The sequence below is a fragment of the Seriola lalandi genome, unplaced genomic scaffold (genome assembly GCF_002814215.2).
Source record: "Seriola lalandi dorsalis isolate HSWRI2012SDOR001 ecotype SW California unplaced genomic scaffold, Sedor1 jcf7180002054678, whole genome shotgun sequence".
Classification (NCBI taxonomy): domain Eukaryota; kingdom Metazoa; phylum Chordata; class Actinopteri; order Carangiformes; family Carangidae; genus Seriola; species Seriola lalandi.
The window spans coordinates 2,341,120-2,367,758 of NW_019525231.1; the positions used below are offsets into that span (position 1 = coordinate 2,341,120).

General features: G+C 39.9%; 1 protein-coding gene across 1 annotated transcript; it reads left to right on the plus strand.

Moving 5' to 3' along the window:
- The first annotated feature begins 204 nt into the window (after positions 1-204).
- Positions 205-23,554, plus strand: nt5c2b (5'-nucleotidase, cytosolic IIb). Its single transcript, XM_023422060.2, has 18 exons — positions 205-395; positions 1,530-1,649; positions 6,411-6,484; positions 12,410-12,527; positions 12,877-12,972; positions 13,079-13,170; positions 13,301-13,358; positions 13,962-14,055; positions 15,586-15,639; positions 15,849-15,932; positions 16,152-16,193; positions 16,376-16,483; positions 17,422-17,488; positions 17,564-17,734; positions 18,158-18,209; positions 18,556-18,616; positions 18,922-19,098; positions 19,505-23,554. Exons 2-18 carry the CDS (start codon positions 1,549-1,551, stop codon positions 19,775-19,777), a joined length of 1,722 nt encoding a protein of 573 aa, XP_023277828.1. The 5' UTR covers positions 205-395; positions 1,530-1,548; the 3' UTR covers positions 19,778-23,554.
- Positions 23,555-26,639: the final 3,085 nt, after the last annotated feature.

Genomic DNA, 26,639 nt, shown 5'->3' on the forward strand with positions numbered 1-26,639 from the left:
GATGCAATTCATTTAGATATTGTCTTGGACTTTGATGTACAGATGCGAGTCACGTGTGTGTGTGCCACGACGACAGATAGTCCCGCCTCCTCATGACAGACAGGAGGAAACACCGCCCCCTGAATGTCTCATAACAACAGCTGGTAGCAGAGAGAGAGAGAGAGAGAGAGAGAGAGAGAGAGAGAGAGAGAGAGAGAGAGAGAGAGAGAGAGAGAGAGATCGCTAAGCAGGGACACTCATCTGCTGCCTGGCTTTAGAGTGTGTACACATCCCCGCTTTGACTGCAGCTTTCTCTAAGAAAATCCTCAGTAGACGTTTTTGTCAGACTTTTTAACTGCTCAAGGCGCATGCTCAGACTAACAGACGGTGCAGTTGTTGTATTCAGGAACTCAGAGGTGAGTACAGTAATGCCAGTCACAGCTAAACGCAGTGAAATCTGCCCCGGCTGTTTGTGGCTTTTGTTTTTGCATCAAAGCCAGCTAAGGCGTTAGCTTTCTTTGCCCGCACCACTTTAGGCTGTCCTTCTCGTCAATGTCAGACAAAAAGAGCAGGAAATAGGCTGTTTGAGCGGACTGTTAGCTAGCTTTTACAGTTCAGCGCATTACGGGACGTTGTTTGTTTGGTAACCCCACGAACAAGGATTTTCTTTGCTGTTAGCTTGTAAAGATACTTTTACAGTAGCTTAAGCTAGGCTCTCACGGTCACGTTGAATAGCCATTTATATTTACACAGCTAAAGATAATACGTAAACAGAAACGACGTCTTAAAAATGAGTGACACTTAATGCTACGTGTAGTGTTGTTGCAACAAACATCGACCCGCTCTCTCCCAAGACTGACAAAGCCTGCTGTAGAGGATGTTGGACTTCTTCTTTCGGTTGTTCTTTGCAGAGCAGTTGTGCAGGTTTTCTGAGTGTTTAGCTGTGAATCTTTCCAAGCCACAGCTGCCCTTGGTCCCCACTGGACCCAGTTCACCCCGTGGGCCAAGATGTCACAAAGGCATAAGCTAAAAAAATAAAAATAAAACCAATAATAAACATGCAGCAGAATGGCTGAAAATAGGTCCCCATGCTGCTAGTTGTCTCACACAAGTCAAAGAGGGGATGTTTTTGTACCAGGCTGTGCTGGCATTACGCTGTACATCAGACAGACAAGGGTGGATCTCAGTCATTTGCATTAAATGATCCCACTGGTCTGTTGTATATGTTACCCATGCCTGATCCTCTCTGAGGATGTTCACGCTGTTAATATCTGTTGTGTTGTGACAGTTAATATGTCATCACTGTCAGTGTTTGGCACAGCAGAGACATGTTTAATTAATTAAATTAATGAGTCAATAAACCATGGCAGTTTATACAAGTTCAAAGTTGTTTTGTCATCCAGGTAATCTTGTTCCCTCAATCCAAAATATTCCCATTAAAACTGATTTGAATTAAACTTCCATTTCACACTATATTAGCCACTTTTTACTGTTGTATACATTTATGTTGAGAATTGAGCCCCTCCATATGTGTTGCTTCCCTTCCCCAGACACTGAAAGTTTTTAAAGATGACCACTTCATGGAGTGACCGACTGCAGAACTATGCAGACTTGCCTGCCAACATGGACGGCCTGACAATGAAAAAGTACAGGAGAGAGCCCTACCACAGGTAAGAAACACAAGTGAAGGTTGGTAGGGAAGGACTGACACATTTCTGGTAATACTTCCTCTGTATGTGTGTTTTTTTAAATTTCGACCACCAATCTCACCATCACTGGGCAATTAAAAATGGGAAAAGGATCTTTCTCTTTACTTCCGCTATGTAGAGCTGAGTAATACAGAGCAAAAAGTGTGTCCAATTATTTTTCTAAACAGTAATTCAAACTTAATGTGCCTATATTTAAAGTGTCACCATTACTGCTTTCCTAGAATATTTGATCCATACTGCGGTTGGGTCATGCAAAATGTAAAATCCTTAACTCTTTAGTTTTTCCACCAAGTCTCACTTCCTTAATGTCAATATAACAGTGAAATGTCACTGACCAACCTGATAACTTCATTGTAATATATTGTAGTTTATAGTTCTACTGGCATTTACTGCTTTACAATCTCTATTCCCTTTCATTAAGTGATACAAAGCATTCAATGGCCATTTGCCAGAGGTGTATGAAATTGAATTGGGCTATAAAAGTAGATTTTTTCACAAAAGTGCAATCGTGTCTTGGGTGTGGTTTTCTGTCTCCTCTCAGTCTCATGGCAAAATGTCACCAGACAGTTAAAGTGAGGGAGTACATGAACTTGAAGCCTGTTAAGATTTTTAAGCTTTAATATTTGCGTAAAACTGTTTTGACACTACTTCTTTATTACCTGGAAAATTGATTGGAAACTCCTTTTAGGCATTCTGGCTGATGTAAGAAGGCATTTATTTCTTCTTTGAGTAATAACACATATGTTGTTGTTCGATGTTTAACTCTCCCCAAGTCATATGTGTCCACTGGGTACTGCTGTTCTTCCACACCATTATATGATATGCTGTGCTCAGAGGCTTTTATGAAACTTTCACTCATCTGTTAGCTCTGCGTGTGCTGTGCTGACATAGGTCAGAAACACACACGTGCGAAGATAACACAGATAGAAAGATGGTGTTGGCCTTGCATTAACGAAACATTTGTGACAGCAGTTTAAATTCACTGCGGCTTCTTGGTCCATTTTATTGATTTTTTTTCAAAAAGTACAAGAATGTTAATGTGATCTTTTGTTCATCTCACAGACAAGGACCATTCCTTCAAAGTAAGAGCTCAGCTGAAGCAATGCAGCCTGATAGAGTCCTGATAGTGGTGTATCACATAGCAGAGGGCTGGCGGCTCTTCTCGGCACAGATAAACTTTGAATCACAGGGAGTCGAGTCACTGTCTACAGGAGATTAGAGTGCAGTGGAAAAAATCTGGCAAATTGTTGCACAGCTGCACTCGTAGTAAAAGTCATGAGGGATTCTCTCGAAGGTGTGGCGTGGTCCATGTGGGCTATTTGAGGCATTACTGTTATCTGTGGGACTAAAGTCGAGCCTGACTACAAGTCATCCCCACCCACCCCCGCCCACTGTCAATATGGGTGAGCTTAGGAGAGGCACAGTCTTACTTATCATTTCTGGCTGTCCTTTATTTCACCTCCCACAGGCATCAAATCCTAAGGTCGCATTTTAAATGACAACAGCACAACAAAATTGAAAAGATTTAGATTGAAATCCCTCACTGGAGAAGGACGATGCCCGCTCACTACTGATAAATGTTGACAGTAAAGAAGTACATTTGTTTTGTCATTATCTATGGAAGCAAAATAATGTCAGAATAATTTGAATTTTAGAAGCAATATTTAAATAAATAATCTGTACTGAATACTTCATGTTGAAATTTAAATACCGCTGAAATGATAGCAATGAAATATTTAAATTTTCTAGTTTTGCAAAAACTAGACTTTTATTCCTGAGTTCATGAATTTCCATGTATTTGTATGACTGACAAATGTCACTTTCTTTAAGGCCTGACTTTGACTGCTTGTATCTGGTAGCCTGAATGTTTCAGATTGAGGTTTTCATCTTAATATTTGGTGTCTGAATTTGATCAACTTGAGTAACTTGATCAGAAAGAGTTGACCTGAGTTGAATTTTTGGATCAGAATTTGAGCAAAGTGAAAATGCTTTTTGAATACTGGGCAGTTTTACTTTCTTTTTGAATTTGTGCACCCTTAAATAAAGCAAAATATGTCATTGCTGTAAGTGCTATTTAAATTTCTTAACTATTTCATAGTTATTAAATTTCCCAGTCAGATATTAAATTTTCCTTTGTTGCATCCCTGAAAAATATTCATGTAAAATAAAAGATGAAATGACAAAACCTGCTGCCCCAATGAAATTCATCCAAAAAAAGTTAAATGAAAAGTAATCGCCTAATCGATACTGAAAATAATCAGTAGTTGCAGCACTGCTGGTAGTGTTTAGTGATATGAGCAGCTGTCGCTTGGGGCAGGGGCTTGCTTGATTCTACCTGACTTGTGATTGTTCTGGATGTCTTTGAGGGCCCACAAACATCACGCTGTACAACAACAGCCCTGACTGACAGCACACAACAACAGAGAATGACGCGGAATGGCCACAATCATTTTTGCAACAAGTCAGAAAATTTCTGAATGGCAAGAAAGCAAAGAGAGAGAGGGAGGGGGCGCATTGTTTGTGGGCCAGAGCTACCCTGTGTTGCTGGAGCAGTTCAGACCAACGGAGAGTCAAACTGAGATTTAATTTCGCACAGAATGCATCGCCAGTCGTCTGCTGGACAAAGATCTAAATGGGAACTAGTTCACTATGGATCTGCTGCCAGGTATTTCACAACTGACATAGAGATTGGTAAAGATGAGAAGGTCATTGTCACAGATTAATGATAAATTGCCTTGCTGAGTCAGTCAGTGTCAGACATTTGAGTTATGAGCTCATGTACCAGATTATTGTGCTGGTTGCGAGTGATGTAACTTCTTTTTTTATTTCAGTGTGATATTTTTGATTTCACTTTAGTTGATTTACATCTTATTTGTAGCACGACTAAATATTGACTCGTGTGGAAATATTTAGGAACACAGCCGCACATTCAGCTCAGTCACAGATGTTGAAGATAAGGTGCGTAGATCTGTGCCAGCAGTTGAAGTTAAGCTAGCAGTGTGTGTCTGTCTTTTCTGTGGAAGCCGTGTCAGCCGGGGTATGTAAACACTGTCTATCACTGTGGCCTCTCTGGACCCCCAGTCTCCTGGCAGATTTATGAGGACAGTAGAGCTGTTTCCTGGAAGATTGTCAAGCTCAGGTTAAGTTTGTAGGGTTTCACCATCCCCAGGTATAGAGCTTTGTTAACTCCCTGTAGTTTTACCCACCACCAGACCAAAGGCCTGAAGGTGTTGAATTACTCAGATTTTAAGTTCTTGTTACCTAAGTTCATGATGCACAGTTGTGTAATCATATGGTGCCATTTAAGTTACAGTTCTCACTTAGTGACACATGATTAATTGAAACATTTTATCTAGAAGGTTGTTAGTACTGTAGGTTAAGACCATAAATTGTTAAGTACAGATGTGGTAATCAGTGTTTCACATTCACTTTATGTTCCAGTATTTTCAGATATTGTCACGACTGATGATATTTGCCACAATATCTTATCAGTTTGCTTTTCCTAAGCTACTGTAGGTTTGCTAGTCACTGAGAAGTACCACCCAAATAGTTACACATCTTTAAAAAGAAAATGCCATCATGCCAGAAGAAAAAACTTTCTAAAATACATTTTACTAGATAAAAAAAGCTCTCACCTCATCTGCATCTTCCAGTAATGTATGAATGTGTAGAAAGTTCTATACAAATAGCCCCCAAAATGGCAAAATATGTTGCTTTGCATTGGCCTGATATTGTTCAACAACATGCCAAGTGCCCTTGTAAGATAGCAGTTTCAGAAATATCTACTGGGTATTTTATTGGCGTTCAGTTCTAATTTAGATTCCACAAGCTAACCTTGTGTTAGGTATTAGTGAACACATGTCAGTGTTCTCTGAAATAGGCTCCACGTTTACCTCATGATCAGCTTGTTCTTCTTGTCTCTTGATACGTCGTGGAGTTGTCTTTTTCTCTAACAGTAAGACTAAAGTTAACCGGGGTCTTTATTTTTCAGATGGTTGATGTTTATGTTAGAATTCTCACAATGTAAAACTACTTTGTGCTTCAGCAACAACAAAATAGAGAATATCTTTGTCATATATTTGTTTTCTTTATTTAAAAGAAAACTCTGGTGTAGCGAGAACATTGGTGAAAATTAAGCTGTTCTTTAATTTGATGTAAATAATGAGACATAACTTAAATCTAGCATGAATTATTGTTCAATCATTGCTTTACATGGCTTCTATGTTTTTCTCATTGTCGGGTTCATACGGGTTCAACTTGCATTTTCATCAGCTCTCTGACACAGTGTGCAGTCAAACACGACATTTAATGCAGTGGTGAGCTGAAAGTGAGGTCCAGGGATCCCCAGGAGTCCCTAGAGGGGGTCCTCAGCAAAAAGGGGAATAATTTATTTTCACTATATTTCCATCCATAAGTAACACAATGACAGAATGTATGACTATGAAGCAAAAAGTCTGAACAAAGTTTTCACATTTCTTTGTGTGCTTAATTCACCTGCTGAACAGCAATATTGTGGTTCATTTTCACCTGTTTCTTCAGGCTACTGAGTAACAATACTATAACAAAGTCAATGTTATAATAGGTCTACTCAGTATGTGAACCAGCTCAAGTAAATATTTTCTTCAGAGAATAATTCCTCCTCTCGATTCTGCTAAAATAAATGCTAATCCAATTCTTGAAGATTGTATAGAAACTAAAACATTTATTTTTTGTTTTCTCTAGAGTGTTTGTCAACAGAAGCTTGGCAATGGAGAAGATTAAGTGCTTTGGCTTTGACATGGATTACACTTTAGCAGGTAAGTTGATACACATCATCTGACTTATCACCACTCGTGCTAAAAACAAAACTGTTTCTTTATCATTGAATGTCTTTGGGGTTTCTAACTTATGACATTAACATCACTTTGGGCTCTGCACAATTTGACAGACATTTCATTGGCTAAACAATTTATAAATTCAAGACACTCAATACGTTCAATAATTGTTATTTCAGCCATATTTTCACTATGAGGGTTACATAGCAGCTCCTCAGTTTACATGGATTGTTCCTCCTGTTGTCTTATTAATAATGCAGACTTATCAAAATTAGCATGTGTCACTTAAAGGAGCATTTTGTAAGTTTTGCTATTGCTACATAGCCAGCATTAGCATTAACATCTTTTTACTTACCAGTCTTGCCAAGAGCCAAGAGCTTCAGTCATCGCTGCATTTACAATACAAGAGGTTATGATACACTTTCTAGGCAGTGCGACTTCTTCAGTGATTCAGTATTAGAAAGTAACAAGCTGAGCTGACCAGGCCGGAGCTAGCTGATTAGCATGCTAACGTCAGTAGAAGAAAAGAAGTAATAGAAATAGAAGCAAAACAAGAGGGTTGCTTCCCACGGTTAGAGACAACTCTTGCTGAGAAAAGTAACGTTTGAAGCTGAACTCACAACATTTCTTGTAGACTGGTAGGTAAACAGCTGTTAATGCTAACGCTGGCTATGCAGCAATAACAAAACTCACAAATAGCTCCTATAATAAATTCAGGCTTACTGCGCTCAGAGATAAATTATGAATGCATCCATGGAGGTGCATTGAAATGGAAAATCTGATGCGTTAATTGGAAAGAGGGAGAAAAAAAGCCTTTTGTGAATGTCAGGGTGAATTTAAATATCCAAGGAATTTATTTTCTAATTCGTCACCTGTTGGAGTCTGAACAAGAAATCCTTAATTGTTGAATTTCCTTTGACCTTGTGAGTTTCATGTAGATGTTAAAGTCATATCCCATCAGCTCTATATTTACCCCCCCTCCTCCGAACTGCAGCTTGTTGTCCACAAAATATTATTTAGGTCAATGCTGGTGGCACATTGAGCACACTATAATACTCAGATAACAAAATGTTAAGCATAGCTCCCTGGTACACACAGTCAGTTGCAGAGAGATCCTCTTTTTCCTTCTGACCAGTAACTAGGCCAAAAATTTCCAGATTTTTCGTGCCACTTTGTTCTGTGACTCAGCTCCAGTTTTTGGTCTCTCCATCTCTATAAATAAATCTACCCTCACTTTGAAAAGCAGGTCACGTTTGTTTGTTGAGTTCACCAGTGATGGCTCTCTTGAGAACGGGGATCACTCTTAGTCCCTCTCTGGCTCCGTACTCCTATCCTCGTTGGGAGGGCAGGAGATTTTACAGACGCTCAGCTGTTGACATGGTTCTCTTTATGGGCGCTCATAACCAAGTGTTAATGTTTGCTAGAAGCGTGGCTATCATGTATCGTTGGAGGGTGTTCAGCTTTTCACCACAGAAATGCTACATCAACTCCAGAGAGCAGGAAGATTCACAGAATGGCTGCTGCTTTACCACAGCACTGTGGCCGACTGCAGTCTTTGTTTTTAGAGGGTGTTGAAGACGTGCAAAATTCCTAATGCATCTGCTTTTTCAAAAATGTTCTTCCCTAGACTTAATTTCTGGTCTAAACTTGATGTGGGGAAAAATATACCGTAGTTTCTAATTGACTGGCAGGAGTCCATTTAAGTCGTATATTGGGACACCTCAAACATAGTCCCTGTCAACAGTTGTCAGTCAATGCTAATGCTTTACACTGTGTCAGTGTTTATACCCAGCATGTAGCAGTTTAACTGATGTTGAGACCAACGATACCCACCATGTTACTCAAAAGAAGTTAAGGAAAAAAAAGTTTTTCATTAATTGTTTTGTTACAGGAAAATATTTGATGTCTTATTGCATCTGTCAATTTTCTGCAGTATATCTGGACATATGTAGTTTGGTTAGGTTTGGCAATATGACGATGAATATTATAAGATGATATCCAACCATCAGGGATCCCTCCATACTGTTTATAATGAGGCAGCTTTCCCGTTAAAGTTCCTAAAAACGTGATTTAAGATCCTATATAACAGTTGTAAATTTACCTTACCTTTAAAGCCCCTTAAACTTCAGATTTTCTTCTGTTAGCTTAAATATTTATGACTACATGAGCAACAATTACATTTAAATATTTGTAAAAAAAATCCTTAGGTATGATTGAGCTTGAAAACGCTAGATAATGTGGGTGTTGTTGCTTGACGTCTGTGTGTGATGGAAGGAAGAATGTGGCCCAAGATACTGATAGTTTACTCTTCTTTTTTATTGTGCTGTTATGCATATCTTAGGAAATTATTGATCTAAATTATTATTATTATTATTATTATTTTTGCTCTTATCAATTTAAAGTCCAGGGTTTAGGCTTCTCAATTGTAAATCCCTTATGCTTAAACGCTTTCAGCAATTTCATTCACAAACGTCATACGTTAGATTTTTTAAACTAAATCAACATTGCATGAGACAACATTCTTTGTACTCCTACTGGGAGCACATAATCGCCAGTAGAAAATGTTGCTCCGACACACATTTAGGCTGAGATTGCATTGAGAGCAACACATAGTTTTGTCCTAGTTTTCCAACAGACTTTTGGCTGGAATGTAGGTCCCCGAGGCTGTGCATTAGTTCTCCCGTTTTTCCACAATGTGCTTGATAGCGTCATAAATCTGTGACAAAGGCCTATATTTGCATATTAGTGGCCTCAGAAAAATTAAAACAGTCGAGGTGGTAGTTTTAATATAGGTGTTTTATGTGACATGGTTCAGATAAATTCTCTGCCTGGCACAATTTCTGTGGTTTGGATTCAGTGGTCTATTAGTAGAAGGGTGGGGGTTGTTTACCTTGTGTGTGAGGGTGTATGTTACACATAGGCCTGGGGTGAGCCGGCCTATAAACTCTGGAGAGACACCACACACCTTAGCAATTGGAGCAGTGGGAGTATAATTATCTGGCAACAATCTCATCGGGGACACAAGGTAACGTATGCCTGAAGCTAAGGCTGTACCTTGCCTCAGTTGTAAGTAGATAACCGCGCGTGTGTGTGTGTGTCTGCGTGTACATCCGCATACTGACAGCGTGAGAAATATGAGAAAAGGACTTACAGCAGGGGAGCAAGGACCCCTATAAAACAGAAATGCAGGAGAGTCAAGGAAACAGCAAGCAACAATAACACAACATCTGATGTGCACACAAATGTTGTAAATGTGAGTTTTCATGAACATCTGTTGATAATAATTGCTTTGATGTCTTATTTACTTAAACATGGGACTTTCCGTGACTGTAGCCTCTAGTGTGGCTCTCATGGAAAAACAGATCTACAAATCACTCCACTACTGCTCAAGCAGTCCGACATCTGAAATAGTGAGCGACGATCAAGATTCACGGATACACTGTAGGCTCTGGTGTCATGTGTCTGTGTGGAGGTTTTAAGGTTCTCAATAAAGTGGTTTTAGAGTAATTAAAGTCACTTCTCTGAGAAAAAGAAAAGTGAGTAAGTAAAAAAAAAAAGTTATTTGAAGTTATGGTCAGTGTTAGATTCATCAGTGTTTGAATGGGCTGTCATTGTATGGACAGTTTGGTTATATCACATCACAGATAATCTCTATTTTGAAGAGGATGGAGCTCCGTTGGATTAAGTTAATGTCACACCTTTCTGTGCAGCACTGTCGATCAAATCTGATCAACAACACCAACATAGTTTCGATGAAGCATATTAAGTTTTTGAGTTTGAAAGTCTCAATAAACAATGATTTTTACTTATTTATTGTTAGGGTCATGAATATTAAATGCATATTAAAGATTATAGTAGAATAATTAAGGTGTGATACCAAGTTTTGAGGGGCTTTCAAGGCATGTTAATAAGATCATTTTAGTTTAATTTCTGACCATTGAACTGTTAATAAGCAAATCCTTACAATGTCTTTCTTAAACTTTCTTAAACTACCTTTAATTGTTGCTTATTCAGACATGAGTTGAGTAGTGTAGCAGAGTAGTTAGTCTCTTAACTGTTGCCAATAAAGCCTTACAATAGTCTTATTATAATGTAACAAAAGAACTTCCTGCTTGTGAATGACCAGTCTGACTCACTTTTATATAACCTAGAGGGAGACTTGATTTTATATCTCCTAAGCTGTATGTGTAGGTGGGAGCGCCACACCAGGGTCCCAAGGTCACTCATGAAAAAAAGCCACAGAGTGAACTAAAGAAAGAGAGAGTGATGATAGCAAAGGTGACAGAGCAGCTCTTAAAATAGGTTTCTTTGTAGTGCCTCAGAACTTCAAGAGGAAAATGACAAGTGAGCGAGAAGTAGGAGGAGGAGGAGGAGGAGGAGGAGGAGGAGGAGGAGGAAAGGCATTTTAGTTGGTGTATGCTACTGCTCTGGGCACAGGGCCCAAACCGTCAGTTTGCTGGGAGACCACAGCCGGGGGGTGGGAGGGCGGGGGTTTGGGCAAGCTTACGTGATTATAATGTAGAAACAAGCTCAATCTTACAGAGGAGGGGTGTCAACGACAGGAGAGAGCTTTACTGAACCTGAGATGTTCCTGTAACTTGGAGCGTATTCATTATGCTCCTGTGTATAACCCAGCATTCAACTAACAACCCAGCAAGTGCACGTTCACATTTTGCAGAGTAGGACACAGATGTTTTCCTGTTTGTCCTGCAGTACTGTTCCCTCACTAGCTGTCCTCTATCCAAGCATCATCAGCCAATTTTTCTTCCCCTCCAGGGGCCTCCCACCACCCCACTGGGAGTGTAGAAAGCAGGCAACAACACAAGTGCATTCTTTGTTTCGTATTTATAACATCTGACATATTCTTTTCCCAGTGTCAAGTAGCATTTTAATCCTCTGCTAGCCTTTTCTTAGCCAAGCATCAGTCTGTGTTTTTATTTTCATAGCCCACCCTTGCCTTGGTTTTTGTTTGGCTCTGGGGTGGCAACAGGGTGGGGGGGTGGGGTGGGGGGTGGTGGTGTCATCAGTGCTCATTAGAGCCGCTGCTGAAAGTTGAGCGATTTTTCATTTTCACGCCTGATCTTATTTCTGTGTGGATTTGCGTGCAGAACATAGAGGCCCTTGTTGATTGTGAGGACAGAGAAGGGCTGTGTGTGTGTGTGTGTGTGTGTGTGTGTGTGTGTGTGTGCGTGCGTGCGTGCGTGCGTGCGTGCGTGCGTGCGTGCGTGCATGACAACGCCACAGAGTCTGAAGTAGATGAGATACCCTTAGAAAAGTCACATGTACATGTTGTGTAACACGAGTAAGGTCCACTGACTGTCAGATGTGTAATCACACAGAGGTTATTATCAGTTCATTGTTTTGTCTATAAAATGTCACAAATAGTGGAAGATGTCCATCACAAGTTCCCAGAGCCAAAGGTGAGGACCGAGCAACAGTGAAAAACCCAAAGATATTCAAACTGCAGAAACGTAAACCAGAGAAAAGCAGAAAAACACTCACATTTGAAAGACTGAAATCATAGACTTTATGGCATTTTTGCTTGATGAATGACTACATAATTATTTGATGATGAAAAATAGATTAATTGTTTGATGATCAGCTAGTTGTGACTAATGGCAATTAACAGAATTGTTATTGTTTTATTTTCTGTCAATCAAGTGATCTATTCTTTGTTTCATTGCTGTGTAGAAGCTAGATAATTAACAAACATGAACTTACCAGGCTTATAATGCCAGGACTAAAACTTCTGCACAATTGTTTTAAATGTCGAAACCAAAATCTGTGTCTTTTTTTTTTTTTTTAGGAGATTAGACACCAAACTTCCCTGCAGCAACAAGTGTTTGTGTGTGATCTTTATATGATCTTATATTGGGTAAAATTTAGAACTATGTTTTTCACTTTCAGTGTACAAGTCACCAGAGTACGAGTCACTCGGCTTTGAGCTCACAGTGGAGCGTCTGGTTTCCATTGGCTACCCCCAGGAGCTGCTCAGCTTCGTATACGACCCATCCTTTCCCACCAGGTCAGACCAATCACTCCCCAGCACAGGGACACCATGATGGCCGTCAGGTTAATGGCAAACTGCTGCCTCATCTCTTCTCATTTCAAACCCTTTAACCCCCTAACCTCAGTGGATATAGCGAGTATGAGTGACTGGGTGAACGAAAACACATCACCTGTTGAAAGTTCAGTTCCACTCTGAATTTATTTGGTGGGGAAAAACCTCTCTGTCCATCCTGATAAGAACTGTAATCATATCACAAATGATAGCAGTTAAAATACCAGATGTTATGATCAACAGTGAGGTTGGAAAAGTTTGTTTCATTCTGTTTTGTGCACTCAAACAATCACTTCTTTCCTCCTACTTTCAGGGGCCTTGTGTTTGATACCATGTATGGAAACCTGTTGAAGGTTGATGCCTATGGTAATATCCTGGTCTGTGTCCATGGATTCAACTTCCTCCGAGGGTGAGCGATAGTAAATAGCAAATAGTGTTTGTCAACTTTCAGCTAACTTGTTTCTTTCTGACAGTGTCTACATTAAGATTTTGTCTTGTTTGTTATCTTTTCTCAGCCCCGAGATCCGTGAACGGTACCCAAACAAGTTTATCCAGAGAGATGATACAGAGCGTTTTTATATCCTTAACACACTCTTCAACCTGCCAGGTAAGGTCTCTGCACACACAGGCGAACTCCATGGGACTGTTACGGAGAAATTAAATAAATAAGAAGGGTATTTTAATATGTTTCATCAAGCCACAATATCACTTGACAGCTTGTTTGTTTTTCTTCACAGAGACCTACCTCTTTGCCTGCCTAGTGGATTTCTTCTCCAACTGTGACAGATACACAAGGTAAAATCTCTTAGTTGCATTATCTGTCATACAACAAGTTTCTGGACACCGCATGGTGACACAAAGACAGTTGCAAGCCAAACTGGGTCAAGAGCAAGCCCTACAGCATGGAAGGGCACAGGTGTCTCAGCTGCTAATCTCAGCTAATCTTTTTTAAAATGGAAATTAAATGGCAGTTCAGTTGGAGAACCTGTCTGAACCTGTTTTCATTTTCTGTAACAATGATTAATTCATCTCTGCCACTACTAATTGTAGAAAAGCATGGATTCTTATTTACTACTATTTACAGAGAATGAAATCTTGATATAACTAAGAAATAAGAAATAATCTTTTAAATGTAAATGTAAGGAGATATAATAATGGCCTGTAAATTTGTTGAGAATGTAATCTGGAATGGCTGCATGTCCTTTGTCCTCTGAAACCTGGTTGTTGGTCTTTTAGGGGGAGAATGCTTTCCTGTTTGGCTGGGGACCCCTCCAACAAGGGAAGGCTATCCCATTTAAAAGCAAACAAAAAACAAATGTCATGTTTTTGAAAACCTTCTGTAAAGATGTGGCCTGTGCGACGGCTGTGTACGTGTGTGTCTTTGCTCCTCTCCTCCAGCTGTGAAACTGGCTTCAAAGATGGCGACCTCTTCATGTCCTATAAGAGCATGTTCCAGGATGTTCGCGACGCTGTTGACTGGGTCCACTTCAAGGTAAGACACTTTTGATGGTGTCGGCTGTTAAACTGACGTTTCATGTGCCTCACGTGGGCGCCGCTCAATATGATCACAGTCGGTTTGTGCTCTTCCTGGATGTGATTAGGATCTGTGCTCATGGAAATCTGCTCTGAAGTTTGTTTTTTTTTTCTGATATTTCTCGTACAAGTAGAAGTTGTTAAGGTCGCTTTCACACCTGTAGTTTGGTTCACTTAGTCCATATCAAGGAAAAATTATACATCTCAATTCTGGTTTGGTTTATGTTCACACTGACTTTTAACAAACTAACCAAGAGTAAACTAATGTTGTTTATATGCACTGACAGGTAACTCATAGATTTTTGCGTCCTGCATCATCAGCGCTACATGAACCCACAGAAATATTTGATCATTAACCTTATTAGTAAAGACTGCATCAGAGCTCATATCATAGTATATCTTAAATAGTGATGAACAGATTGTAATATAATGAGAACAGTTACTATGTTTCACTCATTCTTTGCCCCTTTTTTTGTGAAACTGCTAAAATACAAAGAGTAGGACACAGGCTCAGCACGCCTCTGGTTCAACACCTTCTCACTTTCTGATACATCCCGGAAATCCCCACACTCATGTGTTGATGAGTGTTACTATGGTGCTCAAAGGATTGTGTATATGAAGTTATACAGTACATTGCTTAAAGCCTTCAGATCAGGAGATCGCTTTCTGAAAGGTTGATGATCAGGAGATGTGTCTATAATAATAATTAATGTGATTAAAAATCACATCTACTACTATAGAAAACTTTTGGAAGCATTTTTCATCTGAACCAGAGTTTGACTGAAAGCTCTCCCATGATCAAAACAAATTCAACTAAGTGGGCAAACACACCAGACACCAGACAAACCAAACACACAAGGATTTATATCCTTGAACAATGGGTGATCACGGCTTACCAAGATAATATCAAGACTGCTTGTCATGTTACATGGATCAGAGGAGAAGCTAACCGGATGTTGACAACAGAGCAAAGGTCAGGGAGCCACTGAGATTATAAACAGTTGTCCTCTGGGGTGAATAATATCCATCATACTCAAAACATCTGTGGTGGCGTACGTTTTTGCTGTCAGGCCCATAGAATCAAAGAGCAGGAGTTTGGGGACGTCCTGCTGGACTAGTGGTTGGGATACTAAAACTACTGTTGGCAAGACATTCCCAGTTTGAGTCTGTACAGGGACTTTTTTTGGCAATGCATAAAAAGATGTGTTTAGAGTTTTGTTTTTATATCAACTGAAAAAGATGTCGGTTTGATATCACTGCTGTTATCACTACTGCCGTCTCATTTTGCACATCCTGTGGAAACCTCAACTAAATGCCACAAGTTCCCATCTGTTGTGTGGGGGTGGTTGCTGGTAGTTGCTCCCTTAACTGTTCCTGAATGGATGGATTTGTTTTTATGCCTCTATGTGCCTCTAATGTAATATTTTTATGTAAACATTTAAAGGTGGATTTTCACTGTTAAGTCTGACTCCTGCATCTCACATTGCAGGGTACCCTGAAGGAGAAGACGGTTGAGAACTTGGAGAAGTATGTAGTGAAAGATGTAAGTTGTTAGTATTCATCAAGAACGGCACAAGTGTACTCTGTTAGAGAATACACACACACACACACACACACACACACACACACACACACACACACACACACACACACATGCACACACACAGTATCACATTCTTGTACTCTGTGAAGAGGCTGGTTTTGAAAAGATGCCTTGAGCTTCGGTCTTTTCTTCTTCTCCGTTCCCACCAGGGGAAGCTGCCTCTTCTCCTCAGCCGAATGAATGAGGTGGCCAAGGTTTTCTTGGCTACTAACAGTGACTACAAATACACTGATGTGAGTATACAGTATGTGTGTAGTTGCAGTAGAAACTTCACTCTTTAGGGACAAACACTAATTAGGTGTTTCAAAAACTGCAGTGGTAAGTCAGATGATCATGAGTTCATCCTGAGATCCATTTTGTAGATTTTCTCGCAGACTGTTGGCAGCACTAACAGCTGTTATTTAAAACACTGCTGCGTTTGAACTGTCAGTCTGTGTGCTGTGTTCCCACAGAAAATCATGACCTACCTGTTTGACTTTCCCCATGGCCCCAAGGTAAAATATTACTTTTTTACCCCTTCCCTTTGATCACACTTTAAAATTGGGTTGAATATGTAGGTGAAGGTGAAAGACATGTTTCATATGTATAACTTTATGCTTGTGTGTGTGTTTGTGTGTGTGTGTGTGTGTGTGTGTGTGTGTGTGTGTGTGTGTGCGCGCGCACACACCCACCACAGCCTGGTACCTCCCACAGACCCTGGCAGTCCTACTTTGATCTGATCCTGGTGGATGCCAGGAAGCCGCTGTTCTTCGGGGAGGGTACAGTGCTCAGACAAGTCGACACGGTGAGCACAGGCAGAACACACAGCTGGGACAGGGAGGTTTTCACTAATAGCTGCAAACACTGACTGACATATCCAGACATGTTGCAGCCCAGTTGTGTGTTCGCTTTTTAACCTGATGACATATGCAAGCATACAGAAGAATCAATTAGTACATGTGCAGAAGGTGACAAAATGTGACAAATTCAGTAATGTCAGATCAGGATTGGCCATTGACTCCTGAATTACATGGTCTGTAACTTTTTTGTTCATATTTTCTTCATGTTTTAAGATACCTTTTGTAATAAATTGACTGGTTTTTGCTGCATAGTCTGACAAAGTAGTCGTGGACATAGATTTTGAGAACATCCACTTCTGATTCATTTCAGAGTGAAAACGTTTACATTAACTCATTTGGCACACAACAATTTTATCCCGAGCAACTTACAAGTGAGGGACATCACTAAAGCTTCAGTTCAGTAGGAAACCTTGATGTGAGCACTAAGTACTACATCTATTCAATGAGTGCAAAGAGATCAGGTAAAGCAGTGCACCGAAAGTGCAGGAGAGGAGGTGCTGTTGGAAGAGATGAGTCCTCAAGAGATTCTTGAAGACAGAGAGGGACGCCTCTGCTCTGACAGCATTCAGTAGCTTGTTCCACCGTCGGGGAACCACAAAAGATTTGCAAAAAGTTTTTTTTGGTGTAGTCGTTCCTCCTTTTCAAACTGGCCCTGAAGACATACTCTCCCAAATGAATTTAACTGTAAGTGATTGGAGACAAAACACACAGAACATTGCAAAGTTCATGAAGTTACAACGAGGCTTCAGAAGTTTGTGTGTGACAAATCAAGTTAAAGATTATGTTCTAGCATATGGCTTCATTCATGTTCATAAAACTGACCCTGTTAGTGCTTCTGCCAAGAATCCTCTCACTAATTTGTCATATGATTTCTTCATTTCAGACAACAGGGCGTCTAAAGATAGGAACCTACACAGGACCTCTGCAGCATGGGATAGTGTACTCAGGAGGTAGGACTACATTTTCTTTCAGTCGCTCAGTCTAGTAGTGATCAGTTGTCTGTAGCAGTTGTGCTTGTTGTTTAGGTTCGTCAGACATCGTGTGCGACCTGCTGGGGGCCAAGGGGAAGGACATAGTGTACATAGGGGATCATATCTTTGGAGACATCCTCAAGTCCAAGAAACGTCAAGGCTGGAGGACGTTCCTGGTCATACCTGAGCTGGCCCAGGAGCTGCACGTGTGGACCGACAAGAGCTGTGAGACAAACACATAAACACAGACCCACACACACCCTCACATGGAAATACCAGTTTGACTGTATGTACATTTCATTTCTCATATATATGTAGTCACATTCAGATTTTTTCCAAGTATTGCAGTGCATTAGAAAACAGTCTCAGCAGGGACTTGACCTAGAACAGCAGCTGTAGTGTCAAACTTGCAAGTTTCAGAAAAAACAAGTGAGTTCTACATAAGCTACATTTGATAAAGATCATATAATCAGCAGGTACAAAGTCTAAACTCAGACTATGGGTAGTCACATTCTCACTCACTCTGCACATATTCACAGAATCATGCTCATTGATACTGGAGCTAACTAAAGCTGGAAGACATGCACGATAAATCTTGCACATAAGTAATAGTTGTAGTAAGACTTACCCTCTTCTCTTGTTTTCCAGCATTATTCGAAGAACTGCAGGGTTTGGACATTTTCTTGGCTGAACTCTACAAGTAAGAACTGTGACCTTTAGCCTCTTTTTTTTCCCATCCCTTCACCATATCCGACCCCCTTACTCATCAGCACCTCTTACACCAGTTCTGCTACTGTTTGCTCGCTGCAGTAACAGCTTCTGCTTGCACGCATGTGAGCGCATGTCTGAGAGAGGACAACGGGGTCAATGGGGTAAAGTCTAAAGGGACTGCTGATAACCGGATTCACTGATGTTATTTATAGCCTGGCACTATTCACCGTTGCACCACCTCTTTGACACATTACCTTTCAGCGGACTGATATCAATTCCATCCCCCTCCCCCACCCTCTCTCTTGACTTCATCTTTCTCTCCCGTCCTTCCTCAGACATCTGGACAGCAGCAGTAATGAGAGGCCAGACATCAGCACTATTCAGAGAAGAGTCAAGGTACGGCCTTAATCCCCTCTGTTTCTATGACGACAGGGGACCTGACATGCTTTTAACACTGGCTGTCAAAGATGGCCGAGCTATCAATGCCCACATTTGCATTGTGTCTACTATAGTCAAGATATACTGTGATTGTTCTCTCGGTTGCAATGAACAACTACACCAACGGCCCTGATAAAGGTTCCATAATGTTCAGGGTGAAGCTGGTAAATCCTTTTAAATGTGGGTAAACATGCGTCATCTCCTCTTTTGGTCACGGTGTTGCAGGCTCATCAGTGTCTTCTCTTCTCCCTCTTGCCCTTTAGAAAGTGACACATGACATGGACATGTGCTACGGCATGATGGGTAGCCTTTTCCGCAGCGGCTCCAGACAGACCCTGTTTGCCTCCCAAGTGATGCGTTACGCCGACCTGTACGCAGCCTCCTTCATAAACCTGCTGTACTACCCCTTCAGCTACCTCTTCAGAGCTGCACACGTACTGGTGAGTATCCGAGTGTAAAGCGAAGTCGTTAAATGAAACCACGCACTCTCAAAGGTTAGCGCTAATACCACGACTTCACTTTACTGATATAGATACGAAAGTCTTGTCTTGTACCATTTAAGATTCTGAATCTTTATTAATTTAAGTTCCTCTGCGTTTTGTTATTGTGTGATGATGTTAACATTTTGTTGCAAAACATATTTATATGTTGGAGGTGTAGCATCCATTAGAGGCCGGCCATCTGTCTCTAGTTCTCTTGGATAACTGACCAACATGGATATGTTGTTCTCTGACTAAATCTCTGTTTCAAAACGTTCTGCTTGAATAAAAAGCAGGCTCTTCCAGTAAGGCGGTTAGCATTGCCAAGTTGTAGTTTTCTCACGTTTAGTCTTTTTTTCTGCCGCAGATGCCCCATGAGTCGACCGTTGAACACACCCACGTGGACATCGACACAGAATCACCGCTGGCGACGCGCAACCGCACCCAATGCAGCGACTGCAAAGACCTGGAGTGTAAACGCAACCAGCTGACCCGCTCCTTCAGCGAGATCAAACCTCCCAACCTGTTCCCCCAGACTCCCCAAGAGATCACTCACTGCCATGATGAGGATGATGATGAGGAGGAGGAGGAGGAGGAAGAGGAGGAGGAGGAGGAGGAGGAGGAGGAGGAGGAGGAGTAAGGTGGACATGGAGAGGAGAGCCACGTTCCTGCTCCTGCTTTCTTATGTTTCCCAGTAGAGTTGGGTAGTGATCTCTTTCAACGTGAGGCAGGGAGGAAAAACATCTCCAGTGTGTGTGTGTATATATATATCAATTCTGTATGCACACAAACACACACACACACATGTACTGGAGATTTCTGAGGAAAGTTTAAAGGACCAGTAGCGAGACAGATCATGTGACTGTCAGAAGACTGAGGGTCCTCAAAATCCAACCTTTCCTAGCTTCATTATTAAAAAAAAAAAAAGAAAAAAAAACACTTAATAGTTTTAATTGATTTGATTTCTGTATTATTTTTCCCATCAGACGGACAGATCACACACTCGAGTAAACATCACACATTATTTTTCATTATGTTTTATAAGCTGTTTTTTAAGACCTGCCGGTGGAGTAAACATGTCAGATATGGTCAGTAAACTGTGGTTTAAATCATAACACACTAGCCTTGCTGACACAGTATGCACATTGTAATGAAACAAGAAAACAGTTTTCAGTTATGGTGTTGAAAAAAGATGCACATCCTGTATCAAAACAGACTTTTTTTTTTTTTATGCAACATGGGAACAACATTCAGTTTTTCTTCTGTTTTGTTTCTTTTTGTCGTCACTTTTTAGAGGAGTTATTTGCTCTCACTTGTGTGTAAGGGTGTGCGTGTGTCTGTGTGTATCTGCCAAAGTAGACTCACTCCGACTGTAGCATCCTGAGTGACAGCAGGCTAAGGATCCATTGTACTAAACTGAAGCACAGGAGCACTGAAGCACAAGCTGGCGTTAAAGCGATTGATAACCAGATGCAGTTTTTGTTTGAAGTTTGTTTGAGAGAACATGTGGTACACAAGTGGCTGTTGGAGTGATATTTTGTTACCAAGCAACAATGATGACAGAGTACTGTAACCATGTTTTATACCAATAGTCTCTATGACAACCCTGAGTTACAGTCGTGTTTCTGTAAATAGCCATCAGGTGAATGTTTTTCGCCATGTGACTAGTTCACGGTTTAAGCCACGAGCAGCTAACATGCAGTATTTTCTCAGCTTGGTTATTTAGGAAGGTGAAACTTGAGCATTGTATTTGACCTTTACAGAGGGTTTTATTATGATAGGGGGATATAAAATGCGAGACAGTTTTAACTAGTTGGAGCAACTTAAAGATGTGTGATGTGATTTTTTTTTTTTTTTTTTGTCAAGTGTGCAACAGGAACGTGAGAGTGGCCTCTGTATGCAAGGGAGGGAGGATTAAGATGTACAGTATGAAGCTCAGTTCAGTCGGTCTACCTGGCTTCAGACTGTTATTAGCTTGCTTTGTGTATCTCATTGGTTTAGGGGCTTTGTTGGGCCTTTTCTTTTGTTTTTCCTTTCTTAATCCGCTGACCCACAACTGTAGGTGTCTTCCTCGGGGGTGGGTGGCATGTTGATGCAGAGTGTGGGGCTGAGTGCATACTGTAATGTTCTGTTGCACCTCTAAACACTGTCATATGACCATTTCATAGTAGTGTTTGTTCTAGTTTGTTACTAGTTGAGACCTGGATGAAAATCTCTGACTTCAAGCACTTGTCTTTTCATTTTCTCTGAACTTTACAACAAAGGATGAGCTAAGCTTATGGAACTTAAAGGCCTTAAAAACTTCAAATGTTAAGTATTTTTTTATAACATCAAATATTCATGAATAAAAAAAAAGCAACAACAAAGTAAAAGAAAAGAAAGGTTAGGCATTATTTATTAAAAGTTTAACTTTTAACAACTCATTGTATCTGCCCCATCAGCACTGTGTGGCTGTGGTTTGATTTCACTGACAGTAAGTGCATTTCCACCCATGTGTTTTCATGCACATTTTCAATATGCACAAAAAAAATTTGAGTGGAAACACCAGAAATTTAAAAAAAAAAAGTCCAAATATCCTAAAAAGGTTTTGCACTTAGCTGTAGTAACATAGTTGGTACACTGATAACAAAAACAAGTGCAACAAAGTGTCATTAAATAAATTATGAAGAACATGAAACAAGTGACTTAAACAAAGTGTTAATAAGACAAAGACTTACGTGTGGAGCAATGAGGAGACTGTAACCTTCCTCACGTTAATACACAAAACAGACACAAACTATCCACTATTCCATCACGTCTTCCACATCATTTTATTAATTTCAGACTCACCCTGTCCGCAGTGCGACTGTAGAAGAAGTTCTGCTGAGGTTTAACGGCACCGACTGTTCTCAATCTCAATGAGCCAACTCCCTGAGAGTCACGACAGTAGTGGATGGAAAATGCACTGAAAGTTTATTTTGGAACTTTGTTGAAATTTGCGCTAAATTTAGATGAAAACTTGGTATGTGACCAAACAACCCAGCGACTGTCACCAGTTTTGCATTCAAATGTTGCTAAATTCCTGATCCTGGTGCAAGAAAATATGTGACATCACCTTCTTTTTCAACTGAGCCCCGCCCACTTCAAACTGGTGAGAGTAGAGAAGTAGAGAAAAGAAACTCCATCACCTCTCATGTGAAATAACCAGAGGTGGTGCTCATGTAGGAGTCTATCACTCATGGTGAGAAGCTGATGGAGACAGTAGGTTTTCGGGGCAGTTAACCCAGACACAGCATGACTGGTGAGTCCATGTGTCCAAATGCTTCAGAGTTAGTATTTCAAACAAGGTGACTTTTTTCCTCTTCTTTTGTCTATTCAAACACCCGGTGTATCCTGTACGTTAACTTTCCTCATCTTTTATATTAAGTCTCGACATGTCTCAGCCATGTAAGAGCTGGCCTGTCCATTAAGGCCTCAAAAGGGGAAGAACGTGCTGTCTACTTGTTGGTTTGGCTTGATATGGAGTGGTGAGAGGTGAATGTGTTTAACTGCAACTTTATGTGACGGTTCAGTGGATAAAACCTTGTAGGACAATAAGAAACATATTACAGCTGTTTATCTTTTTTTTCCCCCTTTTTTTTTTTTTTTTTTTTTTTTTTACAAATGAAATATTTGTATTCTCAGTTTTGACTTTTGTTCCTTGAACATGGAATAACTCGATATGCTACATGAGGCAGCTGCATTGCTAATAAGACGTAGTCGACTGTCTTTCTTTGCATAATTTGCATATGCATGTGAAAATAAGAAACATATCCGTTCTGACACGGTGGTTATGGTAGCATTGGTTTTACTTCTATGTGGTTTTTAAGACAAGCTTTTTTTTGGCATTTATCATTGTAGTTTTACACAGGGAGAAAAAAAAACTGTAAACCTGTATAAAATACAATGAAGGGAAATGTGAATAGCATGTTAAGTACCATAACTGAAATGTTACTTGTAATCAACACCATGGGGTTATTTTTATTTTTCTAAGCTAGTGTTTTTAAATGGTCTTGGTTTACAGAAGTGTAAATAGACCTTTCCATTTCCTTTTCTTACCATATTTTCTTTTTCCAAATAACATTTTTTTTTGTTTATTTTTATACTGTACCACAGGAGGCTGTTGCTCAGACTTTGAACTAACTAAAGCCTTGTGAACAGTTACAGTGCTTTAGAAGATTTTTATCCATTGTTGTGATGCTCAGAATGCATCCACATTAAAAGCAGGTGCCAAAACAGACACCTTTCATTTTCTAATCTATAGTAATCCTCTGTTTTTATGCATATCAGTTTATGTTCTCCTGAGCAGTGTTTTGTTGTTTGTTTCCAGAAATTACCCTACAGACTGTACATTGAGGTAAAATACATAAAAATGTAGAATAAAGATAGTTTTTCATAATTTTGTTGTACTTCTTTTGTTCATATTTTGCTATCGTGGATCAAGGAACATGTGCGATATGCTGAAGTTATCTTGACCGGACAAAAAGTCAAAGACAGAGACGCTGTGATACTTGCGTGATAAAGGTATTGTTTTCATTGTCCTGACACTAATGTAATGTCTGGCCGCAGACACCAGCATCTCATGGTGGTTCACAGACATGCCATGTTCAAGGACGGTGATGATAAATCATTATAACTTACCTACCAGCGGGCAAGTCGTTAGCACAGGACATTTATCATACAAGTGGAGATCCCAAAGTTTCAAAGACACCAAATCAAGCTGTTGTAGTACTTACACCAAGGTCTCCTGCTGCACTGACGCTTCAGTGTTCTCCCTCACTTGTAGGTTATTTTGGGTAAACATATACTGTACCCTCAATGAAGAGATGGAACAATGCGACTTTGTTTACAAAAACCCCTGAGTGTACTGAATCGAATATGCTTGTTTTCTATTTCGAGGTACAATGTGTTATTTCGTCTTTCTAAAGTTACATCGGGCCACTGTAGAGTTTAAGTGCTACAACACTATGGACTGCAGTTTTAAAAAGTTAAGTAAACATCCTCCTGGGCTCCTACTGGGTCTATCATAACAGCAACAATAATAATAATAATAATATAGTAATGATGTTATTATGTAATTATTTGTGACACACATGGCACACTACCAGGAGGGTGAGTGTGCTGCAGCAACATTTCCTGACTCAGCATTTTTCCTGGTATGCAGTGATTTTTATATTGTTAAAATATGTGGTGGATTAAAATATGTTATTATGCAATAATAATAACACAAAAATATTTTATTTAAAAAGTGACAATTATGGGAAAACATAGTGTAATGGATGCACAAGTAGAGTCAAAAAGTCACCGTAACACTAATCCAACATGGACTAACATTAGTAGCCATTAGCTGCTGGTCATAACAGACCAAGTAATGCTGTAGCAATAAAACCCCTGAGTGTATTGAACTGAGTGAGGCAGTTTTCTGTTTTCTTATGAACTCAGCTTTGAATTTGTAAAAGGAAGATTGTGTTATTTCTTCATTGAAAAGTTACACATTGTCACTTTAATTACTGTATTTAGTAACTGTATATTTTTATCAAAGCGTAGGAAGAGCCTCATTAGAAAGCATGAAGAAGCAGAAGAGCTTTAGATTGAGAACACTGAGCCACCACCTGTCTTGTCTGTTAATCATTCACTTTTTTATTAAACCACCAGCTGGAGGAGGCAATGGGAATGTTGTCTTCAGGTAGAAGAAGCATTATGGACAGCACACAGGTACAGTAGCAGCATCAGGGTTGACAAAAGACCAGTTAAACACAGGCTTGCAAAGCATTCACATAATTGAATCGTTCAGCAGATGATGGAGTGTGTGTGTGTGTGAGAGAGAAAGACAGGATGTGTGTGTTCTGTATCACAGAATATTAAAATAATTCAGTCACAGCTGATGCTTCCCCCAGTGTTTTCTATTGTGCGTTTAGACTTTTGAATTGTCGCCTTGCTTCTTGCTCTCCTGTCAGGCACTGAGATCCACTGGCTTGTGAAGCATAGAGTATGAATGTCACAAGCACAGTCTTACAATCTGATCATCATCATTCATTGCTTCATCTCTGGAGTGATTGTCCCTGCAGAGCAGAGCGGGGCCAGCTGCATAGGAGCACTTTCAAGTAAACAATAAACAACAGCAAACACAGCTGCAAACAATGCAGACGTACTCTACGTCTGTTATACAACAGGGACGCCCCTCGTGGCTGAACAGATGCTGAACAGGGCTGTGTGTCCGTGTGTGTTTCCAGAGACCGTCACACACACAGAGACAGTGAGTTACATGAGGAAACAGCGACCACCAGTGGTTACAAACTGCAACTGAATGTTAACAGAAAGATTCAGCTTTAGGACACTTTTATGTTGCCTGTAAAGTGGCAAACTGCCAGCATACAGTACATATCATGTTAATGAACAGGCCTGGAAGTGGAATCAAAATAACTTTATAGTTAGAGAGTTAAAATCTACACCCCCAATAGGAATGAAGTAAACAGAAATATTCTAGTCTAAGACTCATGTAGCTTTAGGAAAAATTTCAAGCACACATACAGTATCGTAAAACTCATTCCTGTCTTTATGAGGTAAAATAATAAAATAATAAGGTCAAGAAAGTACTAGAGAAAAATCCAAAGAATAGTTCAACATTTTGGGAAATAAGCTTACCCTTTTTTTTTTTTTTTTCCTTTTTTCTTTTTTTTGTTTTGCTGAGAGTTAGATCGATACCACTGTCACGTCTGTACGCTAAATATGAAGCTGGAGCCAGGAGACGTTATCTTAGCTTAGCATTAAGACTGGAAAAACAGGGAAAACAGCTAGCCAGGCTCAGTCCAAAGTTTAAAAAAAGACACAAAAAAAACAACTTAACAATTGGTAAAGAAATAGTCCAGCATTAAACCAACTGTAAAAATCACAACTTGACTTTTTTACACTTTGAATTTGTATGAAATAAAAAAAAACAAGATGAAACATGCTAATTAATGTACATGCAAAAACGCTAGGTTGTAGTTTTACAGGGGTTCATGTTGTGGACTTATTCTTTGAGAAGAATAGTTTAGTCGATCTGTATTAACTCAAGAATTATTAAACACAGGTTACAGTCTACATTATGTGGGAAGCCAAAACAAGTAAAGTCTAGTCTCTTTTATATTCACTGCTGTCAGAAAATAGCCTTTAAGAACTGAGCGACCCGGCTATGCTCTGAAGACACACACATGCAAGTAACAAACATGAAAAAAAAACAAAAAAACAAAACAAAACAAAACACATTCACACACATAAACAGTGGAAAAGCATAGCTGTGTATCATTCATGGACATGTTTAATGTCGAGGTTGCTTTTTGTGACGTTGATGATGCTCAACATGTTAGATGAGGTCATTAATACTGTGCAATTATCAAGTTTGATTATGCGTAAAATTGGCAAAAAAACAAACAAACAAACAAAAAAACATAACCTCCACATGCATAGGTGCTGTGTTGGCACTTTTACACAATAACCCCCCC

Excerpts from the sequence above, each read along its gene's own strand:
- nt5c2b (XM_023422060.2), top strand. The coding sequence starts at position 1,549 with ATGACCACTTCATGGAGTGACCGACTGCAGAACTATGCAGACTTGCCT. Across the intron at positions 1,650-6,410 it reads AGGAGAGAGCCCTACCACAG|AGTGTTTGTCAACAGAAGCT; the intron begins GTAAGAAACACA and ends TGTTTTCTCTAG. Across the intron at positions 13,359-13,961 it reads AACTGTGACAGATACACAAG|CTGTGAAACTGGCTTCAAAG; the intron begins GTAAAATCTCTT and ends CCTCTCCTCCAG.